General features: G+C 43.6%; 2 protein-coding genes across 3 annotated transcripts; both read left to right on the forward strand.

The window, feature by feature from the left end:
• The first annotated feature begins 679 nt into the window (after positions 1-679).
• Positions 680-9,955, forward strand: map3k7cl (map3k7 C-terminal like). 2 transcript variants are annotated; one of them, XM_047607345.1, is made up of 5 exons: positions 680-1,056; positions 1,925-2,006; positions 5,002-5,060; positions 6,027-6,142; positions 9,128-9,955. In XM_047607345.1, exons 2-5 carry the CDS (start codon positions 1,931-1,933, stop codon positions 9,306-9,308), a joined length of 432 nt encoding a protein of 143 aa, XP_047463301.1. In that variant the 5' UTR covers positions 680-1,056; positions 1,925-1,930; the 3' UTR covers positions 9,309-9,955. The 2 variants fall into 2 exon arrangements, with proteins under 2 accessions (XP_047463301.1, XP_047463300.1); XM_047607344.1 differs by having other exon boundaries at positions 683-1,093.
• Positions 9,956-10,899: 944 nt separating this feature from the next.
• bach1b (BTB and CNC homology 1, basic leucine zipper transcription factor 1 b) lies at positions 10,900-17,094 on the forward strand. Its single transcript, XM_047607341.1, has 5 exons — positions 10,900-11,076; positions 11,198-11,446; positions 12,027-13,412; positions 14,463-14,669; positions 14,761-17,094. Exons 2-5 carry the CDS (start codon positions 11,198-11,200, stop codon positions 15,082-15,084), a joined length of 2,166 nt encoding a protein of 721 aa, XP_047463297.1. The 5' UTR covers positions 10,900-11,076; the 3' UTR covers positions 15,085-17,094.
• The last annotated feature ends 1,158 nt before the right edge of the window (positions 17,095-18,252 follow it).

Raw genomic sequence — 18,252 nt, forward strand, 5'->3', positions numbered from 1 at the left:
TTCCAGTGCTGATACTAGATTGGGATCTAATGAATATTTGCTTGTTTTTAGTTGTTCCTAAACTGCTTTTGTGTGTGTTCCTGTGTCAGGCTGCATCCTGCTGGGGATGGCTGCAACAAGGAGTGCCATTGGGGGGTGGGGATGTCTGGTGTGGTTTAGGTGGATGGTTCGTATCTAAGTAACTGCCACACAAATGCCAGGTCCAAATGTTCCCCATCAGAGCATTCTATTGTCACAAGATGATTAATGTTAATCACAACTATGTAGTCCTTGTGAGAAAGAACCTTAATATAATATAATATAATATAATATAATATAATATAATATAATATAATATAATATAATATAATATAATATAATATAATATAATAATATGTTGGCTCTATGGCCTGCCTTTTGGTGGCTTAGTCCTGTGGGTTACTGCATCCCCCAGATCTTCCACCCAAACCATAAACACCCAGCGATGCCTTGTTTTCTTCCACATGAGCTATTATAACACGAGATGTTCATTCTGGCCAACTGCCTCATTGCACAGCTATTGCAAAGCCAAAGACCATCCCAGCGTTATGACCGTGTCACTCAAAACAGTGCTGGAGCTATGGGCATTTTTGTGGCCTAAAGTCATGTCATCTGAGACATTTAATTGGGCCCGGGCCGCCACGGAGGGGGGGGGGGGGGGCAGCGGACGGCATTCCTCCACTGCCTGCGCCCTGTATTGCTCCTCGCCGCATGGCTGCAGTCCGTGTTTAACATGCCCGTGCCCACCCAGACTTGAGCAGCTGGAGTCCTTCTGAGTGAGATACGTTTAGCGGACATGTACATGTTGGAAAACGCGCGCTTTACAGAATACTTTATAATCTAGTCTCAAGACAGACGGGGAGGTCAACATTCGGGGTGATAGTTGTGACATCTTTGTTGGATTTGCGCAAGGGCGCAGCAGCTGAGACGCAAAACCGTCAGCCACTTCTTTTGAACAGACCTCCACACTGGTGTGACAGGGAACGGACAGCTATCCTTATCGAGGACGCACGCCACTTCCTGATCTTAAACTTCAACGTAAGATAATTTCTGGCTCGGGATCGTGCAGTTTCAGGTAACAGTGACCTGTCGGAACAGTAGAAGTGCTTCCAGCTTTGCAGTGCATGCAGGAGATAGTTCGTAATTATGGAATATATCCTTCTATTCTCAGTCATAATGTGAATAATAAGTCTAAAACATATACATGGCTGTACTATTGCACTTGTTGATATTCTGAAATATTTGATAAATAATAACTTTCCCAACTGTGACAGACCTTATATGTTTTTTTTAAAAAGTGTGCCTTTGCTGTAGAAGGTCATGAAGACATGCTGTGTGGGAGAGTTTACTGGGGTTAAAGCAGGCAAATGCCCTGATATAAAAAGCCTGCACATTCGGAGGAAGGGGGCATGCAAAATCCAGACCTCAGAGTCAGTCTGTCAAAGCCCTCTAATTATTTAATCCCACGGCAACTCTAAATGCATGATGAAACCAGTTGCACTCTGCCCATGATGTGTGTGCTCATGAACGCTCCACAGGGGTGGCATCATCGCACGCTTAGTCAAACGTCTGCAAGCTTTCATTCCCACTCGACACTGCTTCTGCTGAGTTCAGGGTTTCTTTTGTGCTTGCTGCTTGACACCACATTTTGGTTGTAAGAAAATAAGCTGTTGCCTTCCATGGTAGATTGCTATATATATATATATATATATATATATAGTGGTGGCTTTGTTCTTTGCAGTGTCTAATAATTCATATATAGTTCATTTTGTGTTACAACTGTTACGTGTATGAACCTGGAAACAGCGCCACGTTTAAATGTTTTATACTTAAAGTTTAGAATAATACTCGTTTAAGGCCATGATTGTACTAACTCCTCTGTTTTGTTGCGTGTGACCCGATGAAGGGATAAATGATCACCTCAACCAGAAGAGTGTCTCCTGATAAATCTGAAGTACGGATCGCCTTCAGCCTCGACAACACATCAGGTAAACGCACGTACGCTTCCAGCCATGGCCGGGCGCTACGCACGGATGCCGGCGCGCGCATGTGTTCGTGTGTCGGCGAAACGACTTGCGGCACCGATCATTTAACACCAGAGGAAGCCTCTACTCTGACTGCGTTTCCAGTATGTGTGAAACATGTGCACAGCCTGCTTCCCACCAAAACAGACCGGGCTCAAACAATTTGCCCAGAGCAACGCCGTCACACCCTATCACTTTAACTGTGCCCATTCTTATGTTCTCTCCCTGGGACAGGTGCTCTCTCTATTTCTGTAGGATATTAAAACCGAACCACTTGTGTGTGCAGCAGGTGGGCACTTGCAACATGCACCCATATGCAACCACACACAAACGACTGCACACCTGCTGTTGTGACTATATCATTCCGCTATTAAGTGAAAACGTGCACACCTCATCTTCGTGGTTTCCTAACCCACCGCTACAGGGGGGCTACACTACCTATGTGCTAGGTGCTGTCTGTCAGGATGTTTTACTGCAGTGGGGCCAGGGAATGGGACAGCAGCTGCAGCTATGCAATGACAGAGTCAGGTTTCCCCGCTAATACTAACAGTGTCCTGCTGCCTGATTCACTGTTCAGCTTTTAGAACACTGGCCTATATTTATAAGCAGTTAGCACTTCCAGTCTACTCCGCCCAACTCCGATGCCCCCCTTGTCTTTCTCTTAGGAAGTGAGATCAGGGGCTATGGAGGGAACAACACGCTCATGTGTGACAGCAGAGGTTAACCCAACTCTGCTCTGTTTGTGATTTACAACACTATAATGAATCATCACGTATTATTTCTTAATCACTCGTATCATCCTCCTTCATACGGCCAGTGTTTTATCCCTCGCTACTTTTTTCTCTTAGTCTTCCCTCTGTAATAACCTCAAATGACCTGTGCGTGGCCTCGATTTAATTTTAGCTGAAGCTCCAGAGCTATTCAGGCACGATTTGATCCTAACTTCCAAAATCAAAGTCAGGATATTCCCTAGACGATTGTGTTGTTGTCTCTTTGAACTCGTGTTTCTCAGCAGGGGGGGCTGAGAACTGCGCTCCAACTGGGGATCATCCTTTAGGCCCTTCATGACTTCATGCCTGGCATAGTTATAACCCCACACTGTGTCAATCCGAAGCATGAGAACTGTATTTATTCCACATCATAATTGCCCCCATGGCTGTGGGCCGGCCCGCTAATACTCCTGTTTTTAGAAGGTTGCATCATGCCAGGATTCTCCACATGTGTTCCACAACTCCAGCGGGACATTACTATCGAGGCAGAGGCTGGCGCAGACAACCTGTCTGTTTCTGTCTGGCTGCACGTCTGTCTGAATCGCTCCCTGTCTATGCATCTGGCCCGTCTGTTCGCTCTGCCCACTGTGTTTGTCTGTCTGCTGCATAGTTCTCCAACTGTATTCTTACCCTGCGTGTCTTTCAACCTGACAGCTCATTACCGCTGCTCAGTAAGAGGACATGGCTCATTTATAAATGCGCCGCTGTGTTGCTATGATGTTTTGTCATACAAGAGGCCCCTATAGTGTTTCCTTTTGGGCCGTTTTACGAAGCAGAGAAAAACATTAGAATGGCGCCGCGCGTCGAACACTGTAGTCACTTGGCACTTCAGTGTGATACAGCAAACCATGTTATGGTTATTACTGTGTGGAAAGACACTACGCTCCACAGTGAGATTAAATAACAATTGAGATTGCCTGTGCTTATCAAATGGTATAGGAATACTTTACTACTTCACAATCAAGCTTATTGAGATCAATCACAATAAACATTACGATGTTAGCGTTGAAGAAAAACCTAATAAAAAAATGTGAAGAACTTTCCAAAGGAACAGTTCAGGAGAACGTTACTGCAACGTGAGGGTTTTGTTACGTCCACACCCTTGCCGCACCTGATCCGCACCAGGTAAATCGCTCACAAAAAAATTAACATAAAGTTTAACATGTGATTATGTTCCTCAAATGGTCACCTGAGGCTGGTGCCACAGATTGCCACGTTAAGAAACCAGAAATAATCTTTGGTCAAAAACAGCTTTGGCCTCTTTACCTGTTTTCCCCTAATCATGGAAACCCCGAGATCTGTTTTAATGGCCGTTCATACGCAGTACATGCACATACAGAGACTTCGCTGATCAATCTGTACACATAGAGAGCACAGCTGGCGGAGTGAGTCAACCCTGCAAGGTGCCAGGGGAGGGAGCAGTTTCAGGGGTTTAGGTGCTTAGTGTCAGGTTTAACAACCTAAAACACTCATGAACATTGCACAAAGAAGAGAAAGACAAGAGTTACTTTTTTACTCGCGAGGAGAACAGACAGAGATACGTTCAGTTACAATCTCCTACCGCTCTGAAGCGTACCTTGCCGTACCCTCTCTCTTTATTTCCTTAGGGTGGTTCCTGGTTACAACAGAAGTTGCAGCGCTAATGGGGAGGGGGAGCATATAGCTGCAACTTCTCAAACGATACAAGCACTATCTTCTTGGTACATGTTTACTCGCTTGGACCTTGTCCTCGGAACGGTATGCTCCGTCTTCAGCCGTTTTTCTGCGGCGAGGACGCACTTCCTGCATGTCACTGATGGCTCTGGGATGACTCAGCAGAAATCGCGTCCCCCTACTTCTCCTTCCTGCAAAGCAACTCTACAGACATATACTGTTGCACATTGGCATAGTAGGAGGTTAATAGATACATAAACACTCAGAGTAAATATGGGATAACTTATGTACGATAATTCCAACACTTCGTCAAGGCACCTCAGTCATATAGACATGAGAGGGACTTGAAACAGTCACCTTATGTCACCTCGCCTCACTTTTTTTGTACCGGTTTGCATCATTGTGCAAATCTGCACAATTTATATTAATCCAGAGCCATCAAAACGTTTAAATCAGGAGCCATTACAGAGTTTTAGTTGAAGGTCTTATTATTCTTACATGTAACTTTGACTGAATATCTTGTTGTGTTCCCACAGATGTAAAAGATGTGGAGGACCTCTCGCAGACTTTCCCAGATCTTGAACAGCGATTGCAGGTATGCAGCACACGCTGCTGCACCCCACTACATTCAATACACACCTCATGTCATTTGGCAGAAATTTATTGGAATTAGTCATGTGTGGTTCTCTTTTGTTGTATATTCTTACTACGGCATTGGATAGGCATTAAACACCACAACCTAACCCAACTAACTAAAGTCCTTCTTAATCACTAACATTGAAAGTAAATTCCATTCAAAAAGAAATGTCCTCCCAGAATGAAACAGGCATCACTAGCTAATTGATAAAAACAAATAAAACCAAACTGTGTGTGCTGATTTAAAGTGTACTGAGGGCTTAGAGTGGACAGAGAGAAGCTTGACTAACCCTAACAATAACCCAGCCCGGTAAATAAATGTATTCACTCTGTGTGCACTCACGCTGCTATTAGTGTTGTCATTGAATTATCCTTCAGCAAGTGCCACAGTCAGGGTCACATATATTGCGCGTTGGCTTAGAGTATCAAATGAGAACTGTAGTAGTGGGCCAGTGAATGGTTCCAAGTACTAAAATGTTTGTTGTAGCTTTGGTAACAAGGAGGTTTACAGGTTTCTGTTTATTTTTATTTACTTAATTCTATAATATAGAGTAGGAATATTTGAACTATAAACTGATATAAACTAATCTTTCTTGCTGTTCTCAAATCTGCTGTATCAGTCAATTAATAATAATAACAATAATATGCATCAGGTAATTGAAGATTAATTGTCTTATAGTGTTTTTCTTTTAAATACTTTCAGGTTGTAGCTTCTTGATTTCGAATGGAATTTCTTTGGCTACTGGACACTTGAACTTTGACCTCACCTTAAAGCTTCACTTCAAACACTTTTAACAGGATCTTTAAAATAAATAACATGTTGCAGTGTTGTTCGTGCCATTTGTGTCTTAGCCGTTTGGCTTGAAATTAATCCTAACTGACTCCGTATTTCTTTCATATCATCTTTCTTCCTGACGTCTTGCAGCCGGTGCCTCCTTGTGTGTCTCTGAGAGAGAGCGTGCAGGTGTACAAGGAACACTGCAGGATGGCCAGAGAGTTCCACCAGGTCAAACATGAGATTACTGTGCTTGAGGACCGCAAGTAAGACTGTGAAGGAATTACCTCCACATTGTTTGTACTAGCTCTGTGAACCATTGTTGACACTGAGATCACGTGACTGCTCGGACCAGCAGTACACGGACTAGCATCCGCTTACTGATGCACTTTTAAAGAACACTAATCCACTTCATCAGACTTACAAAGCTTATAAGTTAAATTCCCATGCAGCACCATACTGAAAATGCAAATATTTGTTGGACTGCAAAGCTTCGTCCACCAGATGGCGCATGTTCCCAGCCTGCATGCAGAGCTGAACACATCATCTGCTGAGAGCATTTACCCTGAGATGATACATCTGGTAACCTGCGACTTTCTAATAACTTTTAAGCAATAGATGAGCTAAAGTATGTGTGACATACACAAAGATGTGGGTTTTCTTCGTTGAATGTTGGCCAGACTGCAGAAATGTAACACGCAACAGTGACGGGATCAGTTTAATTAGATTAGACCTACTGTAGGCTTAAACACACACATGTCGCTTGCATGTAAGTGTATGGCACCACACACATTGCACACCGTCCCTTGTGTCCTCAGCACCTGTGGTAGTCTTAGCAGTGGGATTTCCAAGGCCCTTGGTGTTACCCCCCCACCACCCCTACACACAAACACGCACACAGACACGAACTAACACAACCTACACCGAACCACAACTCCTAAATAGAGTAACAGGAGACAAATTCTGATGGGACGAGTGTAGCCTTGAATGTAAATAAGGACTTGATGAGTTAGCCTGGTGGAAAATCCTCCTCCTTGACGCTGCTGACAGTCAAGCTGAGATTGATTTCTAATAAACCAAAACTACGAGGTGCAAGTGACGTCAATACCACAAAATGTACAGGGTGTAAACAATCCTAAGTAAGGTTTCACTCATTTGTGTACTTTTATACATTAATATTAAAGTTCAATCTTCATGAAATTAACATTTGCTGGTCGCAACCTTTAACAGACATGGATGAAACTTTTGTTACTTGCCATTTGGGAAAGATTACGCATTCATTCACATACAGTGAAATGTTTGCAGGGATGACGACAGAAATACCTTTAAACACACTGAGGAAAGGGAATTTCCAAAATCCCAAGGCAGGTTTTGTTCGGTGTCCATTAAATTGACACTGTAGGCTTCATTTATAGTGGATATTTAGACCTAATTTGCCTGAGCCTGCTGATACCATAACAAGACAAAGAGATTACACAAGAAAGCACCCCGTTGTGAAACAGCTGAAACGTGACAAACAGGTTCCATGTTTATTCGCATACGTGAGCCAAAGTATTCTTGTTCTATCTGATGTCTCTTATTTGCTTTATTATTTTATGTCCACGCACTGAAAAGAGGAACACATGCGGCTTTGTTTTTTCTAACACAGAAAATGTGAGATTTACTTCGGACTCTCTGGTTTTCGAGTGGATTCTACTGAGAAATATGTCTTCCCCTTTTAGTTTTTATCAGACTCTCACGGTCATACAAACATGCGTGCGCATAAAACGTGTTTCAGCCTGCTCCTGATAGCAGGTAGCTGAAACAAAACAAAACAAAACATACAAAAAAAACATCCAGCAAGACAAGTAATGGATTTCAATATGTAATGGTTTACTGTAAATCATTTTGCTTTTCAACCTCCTTTGAAAGGGTATTGTTAAAAGTATGTCGAATTATAGTTGGAAACTAAAATAAAACAAACTAAAAACAGACTGTGGGCAGACATAGATCATACTTTCCAGGAAACCTTTTTAAAATTGGAGATGTGACACCGTGGGATAGTAACCGTCTGGTTTCATGTGTGACCTGTGATCCAAAAGCAAAAGAGAAACACCAGCAAAATTCAAAATGTTTACACTCGTTCGTTCACACTTGCTCTCAAATGAACAGACTGACAAAAATAGCTCCCTTTCAGTAGCAACTGTGCGTCTGATTTGTCTCACAATCGTATTGCCTAATAATACTGCGAAGCTTTCTTTCATGTATTGAGTCATTAACGCTCCACAAACAACCTGCATTGCAGAATACACAGTAAATTCCCGTTTTGTTGACACTGCTCTTCTGTGACTTGGCACATACCCGCTGCAATACAACACCGACATTCACATACCCTCAGGTGGAAGGCCGTGACGAACCGTGCACATGGGTGTGCATGCGCGTAACGTTACAATGCCTTTCAAAGTCCAAAGGCTGATCATTGTTTGCCAAGAGAAATCAGGACGTTCTGCCTAAACCAGCACTATAGTGTTTCAGTTCACTGGCTTTCCTCGGCGAGCTGGCATGGGCATTTTTGTTTAATATGTTATGTATGGCGTCTCGGCCCACGCTGACTGAGATACTTTTGCAGTGGTGAAACACTGTTATAGCATAACTTGGACATTCCATATTAACATGATCTCATTTCTCAAACCTGGTCAAATTCTTTTCGAACACATTCTTTTTCTAAAAAGACAATGGGAGAGACAACAGGTAGGTCTTAAACTACCATATAAATGTCATATAAAATACAAATACTGTATCTCCACACTCATGTCTTTAGGGAAGCCATCAAACCAAAATGTCCCTGAACGTGACATTTGGTGAAACCAAACCTTGCACCAAACGTCCTGACATCATCTTTCCGTGTGTTCATTGTGAGTCTCAAAGTGTATCTGGCTTCTAAAAAAATTTATTTACTGTAGAAACATCAGATTTGTTGCTTAACCACGAGCAAGATCTTTGTTTTTCCCACCTCAGCTCTTCCTATGAGCTTGCATTTTTTCCATGGGTGTTTCGGTTTCCACCCACACACAAAACCGCCGGAGTCTGTAAATTGCTCATTTACATGAACATGACTTGTCGTCGGCAAATCTGGACCCTGCTCCAGGTGTTTCCCATGCATCAAACCGAGCTGACTCCTTCAGCTTTTCACAATAACTAAAAACAAAAAAAAAAGATTAAGCACAATAAGATAAAAAGTCTAAACCCCTTTATCACCCTCCTTCGTTCAGGCGTAAGCTGCTGGCGGAGCTGGTGGAGGATGAGAAGGTTGCCGTGGAGATCGCTCGCCTCGAGGAGGAGTTTCGCCGTCTAACGGAGGAGAACCGCACCTTGGTGACGGTCCACAACGAGCGCGCTCAGCAGCTGGAGCGACTCTGTCTGACCGATCGGACGAGACACGACTCCTTGTGACCTCTGACCTCTGCAGAACCTGAGACCACCTGACTTCCAGCTGACGCCAGCGATAAAGGCTCAGCTAGTGCTCACTGTAAACAACTGCAGTCTGTGAATCAGCTAATTACACAGAAAGGTGCTGTGTTTATTCATGTCTGAGTCATTTTCCTGAACCACAGGCGTACAGTTATAATCATTGTGAAGTTGTCTCAGTGATCCCACTAAGCTGGGACGCACTTTTCTGGGGGCCTGATGCAATAGCTCCCGGGTTTATATTCACTTAACGTCAGCTGCCGCGAATGCGACCAGATGCTCTGAGATCTGTCTTGTCTCAGGTCCTGTGGCGACTCAAACCTTTTACCTGAGGTCCGTCTGGGAAGACGAAGGTGTTGCAATATGGTCCAAATGTTGTATTTCAAGGAGTGTCTAACCTCCCCTCCCTCCCTCTCCCCCCCACACAGTGTCAGGAATTTGGAAATGACAGTTTGCGAGGAACAGAAAAAGAAGAAGGGTGATAATCCATTTCATGCGACGCTGTATGAGTTGTACATTTTATTTTTTTTGGTCTAGTGTAGCGTGTGCCTGTAGAAGAGGAAGTGTGCGGTAAGATAAACAGTTCCTTATTGTCCTCGTCCTATAATAAAATGCGTATTATTTTAACATCAGCCTCAGTCCCAGAGTTTCATTTCTCTAAGCCAGTGCTGTGTGTTTGCCGTTACGACGCCATGGCCATCTTAAAGAGAAAAAGGAACTTGCGTTTTTTTATGTTTGTTTTTTTTTTGTGTGTTTTTTTTCATGATGAGATTAGTTCATTCTGGAATTACGAAACTCTCACCTGATTGGCCAGTTGGACTCTGAAGGCGTCCCTCTTCCTCAAAATCATGTGACACTGGCAACAGGGCTTTGTAATAGTAATTATTCCACTCCGGTACATTGATTGTGCGACTTTTGTTTGCACAACACTACCATGCAAAGACAGTGCCTGTGGCTGACATGTAAACAGCCAGAAGGTGCAGAATGTTTAAATTCACACTGCAACAGATATGCAGTTATATTAGTAGCAGTTATCTGTCTCTTACATGTGCACACACACGCACCAGAAGTGTCGTACAGAACTGACAGAAATGTTTGCTACGTGTAAACACAACAGGATGTGAGATAATAACGACCTTTATATTAACACCTCCACCTCCTCCTCCTTGCAACTGGTTAGTAACATTTGTTGTTTTTTTTTGTTTTTTGCTTGTCCTCAGTATCCACTGCATCTGCAATTAGTTGAGTAAGCCCCGTAGATTTCAAATCTAAAGTCAGAGATGACAGACAGTATCCTCCTGGCTTGCCAGCATTCACCTTAATCTCTGCGCTGTGTCCAGGGTGGATCTATAAAGGGGTTTTCTGGGAAAAGCCTCTTAGTTTACCAGACGGATCCAAGGGTGGGATTGGTACGGACGGGAAAAGTGCTTGCTCATCCTTTATCAGCAGGAGTGCATGAGTCAGCGCTGCTCTGTCACGCCCAGAGTGGTTGCAACACGCACACACGCGCGCGCACTGACGCGCACACTCCCTCTACGTCGCCCTGCGTCCCTCCCTCCCTCCCTCTCGCATACTCACACACAGGCCATATGACTGAGTCAAGCTCAGTTTTTAGTTTGTAGCCGTGTTGAGATAAGTCTTTCTGGGAATGGTAGCTTGGTTGGACGGCATTCCATTTAGAAATAACCATGTGAGCTCAGCACCTACGGCTTTTTTTTCACAGCATAAGAAACCTGGAAGTCATTTTTAAAAGGTAGGCACATTTTGTTGTTATTTTAAAGTTTTTTCTTGTTTTGTTTTTTTTGAAGTATGTAATGTGTAGTGATGGAAAGTTAAATTTGAGAGTGCGTCTGTGTGTTTTTGTGTACACATAGATGTCCCTGATTGCCATGTCCGCCCCCCGGTCGTCTGTGTTTACATTTGAGTCTTCAGTGCATTCCTCCCATGTGCTGCACTCCCTGGACGAGCAGCGTCGCCGGGACATGTTGTGCGACGTTACCGTGGTGGTGGAGGGTCAGAGTTTCAGAGCCCACCGCTCTGTGCTCGCTTCCTGTAGCGAGTACTTCACGCAGAGGATCTCTTCCCTCACACAGCATGGGGCTGTAATCACTCTACCACCAGAGGTGAGATGTCCCCTGGTGCCACACAGACACACACAGAGCATTTACACAGCGGATCGATTTGAAAGTGAAGTGAGAAAAGTGACTAAAGGGCTCATTTCCTCATCAAGTGATAATGGTGGAGAAGTTGGGGATTTTTTTTTTCAATGGCATTTACGTCATGGCCTGCCAGACTGGAGGCAGCACAGCAGGAACATGAACGTGTCATCTGTCAGCAGAGACACAAATAGAATAAAAAGTAAAATTCTCAGTTAAGGTTAAAACAAAGTGTAAGAACCCCCACACTTTTCTTTTGTTTATTATGACTTATATCAGCTACTGTCTTTCTTTGACACATCTTCACACGTCTCCATTTAAATCCCATCTGTAAGTAAATTCAGAACAAAACCTCTGAAACCGAAATTCCACTGTCCCATTCATTAATTCCTGAGCCAGTACATTCTTCATCTTTATTTCCGAGCAGGTTTGTATTTAGTAGATCAGAAGGTCTATTATGACACCTGGGCCTGTATACTGATCAGTGTACACAACGTAGATCTGTCCAATCCGACCCCTCATGTATACCATTTCTCTACTCTTACAGGTGACCGCCGCTGGCTTTGAACCCTTGCTGAAGTTTGCCTACACATCCAAGCTGCTCTTCGGAAAACACGATGTCTTAGAAATCCGAAACTCGGCTTCCATTCTGGGGTTCAGAGACTTCGACGAGGCGTGTTTTGAATTCCTCCTCCCGAAGTTCTTATCCAGCAGCGAGGGCTCTTTTACCGAAAAGACGTGCTGCAAGAAGAAATGCAACTGTGGCACAGATTCCGACGAGGCTTTGTTGGATGAGAAAGAAGTAAAACCAGTTGCTGACTCATCATCTCAGCAGGAAGTGCTTTGGGACTGTAACAAATCTGTGACCAGTAAAATGGGAAGTCTGAGCGGTACAGACACTCTTGCACCTGCAGCCGAGGCGACAAACGGCCGTTTCATGCAGTGTCCAAAGTATCGCAAGTTCCAGCAAGCTTGCGGAAAGGAAACTTGTGTCACAGACAAAAGTCTGACTAATCAAGTGGCGGCGGATGACTCTAAACTCTCCTGCTTGCCATGCCCCAGTTATACAAACAGTAAGAACGAAACTGAGACTAAATTCCCTGGAAATTCAACCTCAAATGCGGTCAGACCGGGGAAAAAAGAGGCTGAGGAGCCTTGGAAAACTCAAACACATGACCTGAATGTGAAGAATGAAATGGAAATAGGGGAAATCAATATGAAAATGGAGGAAGAGATGCCGCATACCACAAAAACAACCAACTATTCGGTCATGTCCAATGTCAGGGACGTCTCCTTAGAGCCAAACACCAAACTGGGGAAGAGGTCATCAGGGTTAATATTGCACCAGTGCCCTCAGAGGGCTGCAAGTGAGGACCTCACCGGGTCACTAGGCCAGGAAGGTTTTGACACGGACATTAAAGAAGACAGGAAAGCAAGGCCACTGGAACAAGTCCCCATTCATCAAAAGGCTGAGGCAACTGTGAGCAAAAGGGCAGACAATCCCTGTCCAAAAGGACAAAAAGGAGGACAGTGCGGCAGCATGGAAAGAGTAGCCTTTTCAGTAAATAATACCAGAGAGAGAAGCACAATGGAGAAAGAGGTAGCTGAGCACCTGGCACAGCGGTTGGGGTCAGACTCGTGCTTCTCTCAGCTGAACCCCCAGGACCCCGAGGCGGGAAGCTCTGCTGACGCAGGGATGGTGCAAAGCACACCTTCAGAGTGGCTGGCGTTTCACAGCAACTTCAGCTCCACCCGAAGCAACTTTTTCCAGGATGTGGACCAGAGGAAGTGTTTATGGAAAGCGGCGGGGCTGTCTGAGTGCGAGGGGGCATCTCAGTCGGGTGTATCATCCCTGACTTCAGGGGAGGATGGAGACTCGGAGACGGAAACGGAGGGAGACAGTGAGTCCTACACAAGAGAGAGAGCCAGGCAGGTGAGCAGGGGAAGCGTGAAGGAAGTTTGTCAAATAATCCTCAGCTCTGATCTGTTTGCCTGCTGCCTCCTGACTGCGAGTTCCACATTGTTCTGAAATTAGCCTGCGTCCATAAGTGTCACCCTACCTGTGGATTATGTCACTATGTTTGCTTTAGATAAGGCTTAAAGGTGTGTTTTATCATACGCAAATGCCATTCATGTAACAGAGGGGAGATTTGCGATGGTGATCGGTTAATCATTCGCCCAGAGATCCTTTGTGCCTTGGTGTGTATGTGTCCTGCTAATTGGTTCAGAGTCCAGTTCGGCTAAAAAACGCGACTCAGCCTGCTGAGTTGACTACAGGCCAGGCGACAGATTTGAGGAATCTCACGTTTAACTGTCCAGGCTGACCATGTGGATTTGACAGAAAGCACAAACCGTGCAGACAAAGCTAAGGTCATCTCACAAGGGAGCATTTCTTTTATTTACCCAAGATAGAACACGGAAAGATTTATACTGTTGTAATGAAGGGGTGGGTGTGCTTTCCCGTCACATATCAGCAGATTTGCGGAGTTAACAATTAACAGCTCGGTAAAAATATAACTGTCTGGACTAAGTATGCATTTTTGGCTGAACCCACTTCGTTTCATTTCGTTTTAATTCGTAAAACTAAGACCGGTCTCAATTTCTTAAAACCTAAGAAACACACGTTGATAGTGATCAGTTTGACTTTCTTATGTAATTAGACAAGCAAGTCAAAGTGATTTTTCACAACATTTATAATGATTAACTGATTAATTTAGATAATCTCTCATTATCTAAAGCTTGATGTTAAATAGATATATTCTGTGTAGAGTTTGCATGTTCTCCGGCCTCCTCCCACCATCCAAAGACATGCTTGTTAGGTTAATTGGTGATTCTAAATTGGCTGTAGGCGAGAGTGCAGTTGTTTGCCTCTCTGTCTTAGCCCTGCGATAGACCGGAGACCTGACCTAGTTATAGAAGAAGAGAATGAGAAATGTTTTGCCATAAAGATTTAACCTTTATGTTTCTGTTGGGGTTTCCTCAGATACAGCTGCCATTCTCTGTGGACTGGATAGTGGACCTGAGCCGAAACGACTTCCAGCAGCTGCTGAAGCAGCACGAGTTCACGCGTGAGCAGCTAGAGTTTGTCCATGATATGAGGAGACGCAGCAAAAACCGCCTCGCCGCCCAGCGCTGCCGCAAGAGAAAGCTGGACTGCATATACAACCTGCAGTGTGAAATCAACAAGCTGGTATAGATACAATTTCATTTTGAAGAGAAAACATAAATCCTGTCTTTCTTACAAGCCACACTAATAAGACTATGTGGTTCGTATGTTGCAGAAGACAGAGAGGGAGAAGCTGATCGTGGAGAAGAGCCACTTGAGTCAGCTGAAGCAGAAAACGTGTCGCAGCGTCTCGTCCTTGTGCCAGAGGGTCTGTGGCGAAGCCGGTCTGCAGCCGGAGCAGCTGCAGGTGCTGGCCAAATACACCTCCCCTGACTGCCCTCTGTCCTCCATACTTCCTCACATAGACAGACTTCTTTTACAGCACGGGATGCCACTCCAGCCCCAGGTATCGCTCGTGGGCCCCGACATGTACACGGAGCCCGAGGACGCTCCGTCCACCTCCGGCAGGGACACAGTCACAGGGCAGCGTTCGCTTTAGGTAACGTCGCTTTCACACGCGCTGCTACAAGTAGGACCGTGGTGCTTGAGGCTGTGACATCAAACTGGATATTAAACCGTACTGTACCTAATGTCACGTCACGTAGCCTAAAAGGACATTGCCGTGTAGTACGCTCTGACGCATGGTGACAACAGAAGACTCTTATAAGCAGATGTTTAAATTGACTTAAATGCTGCCTTATTAATTCAGAAAATGTGTAATTATGGGTTGGGTGTCCATCCAGGTGTTCAGGCCCCCAAACTGAGAGATTAAGTAGGGACCCCATACCTATTACATGTGTTCTATATTAAATTTGGCCTGGTGCTTTTAATAAATATGCATTATTATTATCAGTTTGCATCCAATATTAAGCTATCCCTTATCCCTTTCCTACAAAAATATGTTGGATTCATGTTAATGTGTATTTAAAGAAATTTAAATTAGTGAAAATTTAAAAAAAATAATAATAAAAAAATATATATAAAAATGTCTAATCAACCAAAGATATTGCGTCCCCCCTGCAGTGCCCCTGCAGACCCCCTAAGGGTTGTGGACCCCCTGTTGATTTAAATATAACAGTGTCTGGTTAAAATGGGGAAAACAAACCAGCTCTGTTAGGATGCACATTAAAGGTGTTAAACTTTACAACTGAGTCATTCGCAGCTTCAGTCACAAATCAGAGGGAACAATGGTCTGCCTTTATATCAGTAACATGCTTTACTGCTTAATTACCTCAGGATGACTTCTCCTAATCGTTTGCTTTTGAAAGCATTTTATACAGTTTGATACAATCGGATTCTCAGGTGTCCACCCAGTAATTTCACGTACCTCTCGCAGACAGTGTTGGTGCCGTCCTCCAAGACTCAGAGCACAACAACACAGCACTGTATTTTGCTCCATAGCCACACAACCCAACAACTCAGAGTACCGTGTTTACCTTCAGCCTGGCTGACTCTTCTGCCTGGCTCTTTTTTTTTTTTTGTTTTGTTTTTTTTGTTTTTTTTTGTTCTGGCTGTCACTGTGGTAGCCTCTCCTAAGCTGCCCACAGTGACACGGCTCTTTTGAGTTGCACACACCTCTTCTCAGAGCTTCACATGACTCACTCACACAGACCTCAGAAATTCACTTAAAAGTTCTGCACTTTGGCTTTGATATGTGAGCAAAGCACACATTTAGGAGGAAAACTGCCTCATGGTCTTTACTGTAGCAGGCACTGTGCTCTTTTTGATTTTTATTAGATGGAAATATCGCGTGTTACTCACAGCCTAATCAGCTTTTTATCACCTTTATGTACTTTACTGCCAAAAGGGTCAAGTGAACAATGTGTCAATAACACATTTATAGATGCAGTACAAGCAGATTTGTGTTTATACTTCGTGTCTCCTATTCTGTTATGTGCATCTCTGCATTACTATGACTTTTTTTTTTTTTTTTACTCCTGCTTATTGTAAATATGAGACTCTCAGGGCTCTTCACAGAAATCCAGCTTTGCAACTTCTCCAATGATTCCTTCTGATCGCCTTTTTGCTGTACTATATTTCCAACCTACAGTATTTGTAGAATTCTTGTCACTCGTAATAATCATCCCAGGTGTTCTTTAAATGATTTAACCATCAAGTGAACATTTGTGGGACGTCTAGTGATGGTTAATGACAAAGGAATGTGGAGATATTCATTCTGCCACAGAGCTGAATGCAGACTGCACATTCAGTCCAAGATAATCATGCTGGTGCATAGCGCCCTCTAGTGTCTGTGCACGGTATACAGATTTGTACTGGAGTGTATACGGCACGAATAAATCTTCTTCTATGTGTGTTATTTGATTTTGAGTGTGACAAAATAATTGTTCATTTCCATAATCTCGTCATCTTTTTTTTAGTTGCCTAATGTTAATCAGAAGTAAAATGTATTCAGAGAGTGATAAATAGCTGAGCTGTCAAGGTTTTCTGTTCTGTGGACTCATCCTGCAACCTGAATAGATATATTAATAATTAAATACTTTTAATCTTTCATGTTTCTACATCCTGAATCTTAGTATCAATTTCTCAGTTTCTCTTTATCGTCACTGTTCTCCTTCTTTCATTTTGTCTTTTCTTTTCTTTTTTTCTCAACTTCACATGATAACAAAACTAAACTAACATTTGTTCATGCCAATGAAGTTGCCCATTCTCACAGGAGAAAGAAGAAGAAGAAGAAGAAGAAGAAGAAGAAGAAGAAGAAGAAGAAAAAAAATCCAGGGGGCCACAGAGGTCAAGCAGGTCAGCTTAGAGTAATAGACTGCGTGGGAACTGAAAGTGGACGACCCCTGAGGGCTTTAATACGAGATAATTATCCTGATGGAGGAGGTCGTTTGCCTGGGAAAGCCTGAGTGTTCACCCGATGTGATTAAGTTTAAAAACCAGTCATTCTCAAATCTTGTGTGCGACCGCGCTTTCGGTTTCTTTCTGTTGAAACGAGACATCTTGAGAAAACTCATTTTATGGGTCAACCATGGCGCACATTATAAGGTCACAGGTGTTACGTTAGTCTAAGGCAATTATTAAACTTATAAAAGTAGAACTGGTAGAATTGATTCTTCTGCTACGTTCCTTTTACAGCATATGAGACTGCAGTGTGACCAACTTGACAGTAGATGGCTCCACGAGAACAGTTCCTGACAGTGAGTGCGAGGACAGAGACTCTCTCTTACACCCTTATATAACTTGCAAGACTGTGTATATCTTAACGTGATTACGCTGGCTAAATGTGTTCTGATCTAATAGAGTTTTTACATGATCCTCTTACATGATCTGGGTGAATTCTGTTTTTCAAAGGCAGCTGGAGACATGACATGAATACACTCTCGGTGAGGCGCCGGTGACCGTTTGTTGCCGTGAGGTTTTTAAGATGAAGTGTGGGATCTTATCTGTCACATCTTTTTTTTTTTCTTAATAACGGATTCTCTCCCTCCCTCTTTCCCCTTCCTCTCGCTGAAAATATGAGGGCAGTTTCTGGAGGTGGTTCTCTGGCAGAGCCTGAGAGCTACAGAGAGGATGAAATGCTGGGCTGAATATGCCAGTAATGAACAGTTAGATCTGTGGCACCAGTCGACACACAATTAATTAATAGAGCAAAACGGTGACATTTCGATCTAAAAAAAGGATCTACCCAAAGGGAATAAAAAATGTG

This window comes from Mugil cephalus, chromosome 15, assembly GCF_022458985.1.
Source record: "Mugil cephalus isolate CIBA_MC_2020 chromosome 15, CIBA_Mcephalus_1.1, whole genome shotgun sequence".
Classification (NCBI taxonomy): Eukaryota; Metazoa; Chordata; class Actinopteri; order Mugiliformes; family Mugilidae; genus Mugil; species Mugil cephalus.

Bases quoted from the DNA above. Each gene is read 5' to 3' on its own strand.
- map3k7cl (XM_047607345.1), top strand. From the start codon at position 1,931: ATGATCACCTCAACCAGAAGAGTGTCTCCTGATAAATCTGAAGTACGG. The intron at 2,007-5,001 runs GTAAACGCACGT...GTGTTCCCACAG, and splicing joins CAGCCTCGACAACACATCAG to ATGTAAAAGATGTGGAGGAC. The intron at 5,061-6,026 runs GTATGCAGCACA...GACGTCTTGCAG, and splicing joins ATCTTGAACAGCGATTGCAG to CCGGTGCCTCCTTGTGTGTC.
- bach1b (XM_047607341.1), top strand. From the start codon at position 11,198: ATGTCCCTGATTGCCATGTCCGCCCCCCGGTCGTCTGTGTTTACATTT. The intron at 11,447-12,026 runs GTGAGATGTCCC...CTACTCTTACAG, and splicing joins TAATCACTCTACCACCAGAG to GTGACCGCCGCTGGCTTTGA. The intron at 14,670-14,760 runs GTATAGATACAA...CGTATGTTGCAG, and splicing joins AGTGTGAAATCAACAAGCTG to AAGACAGAGAGGGAGAAGCT.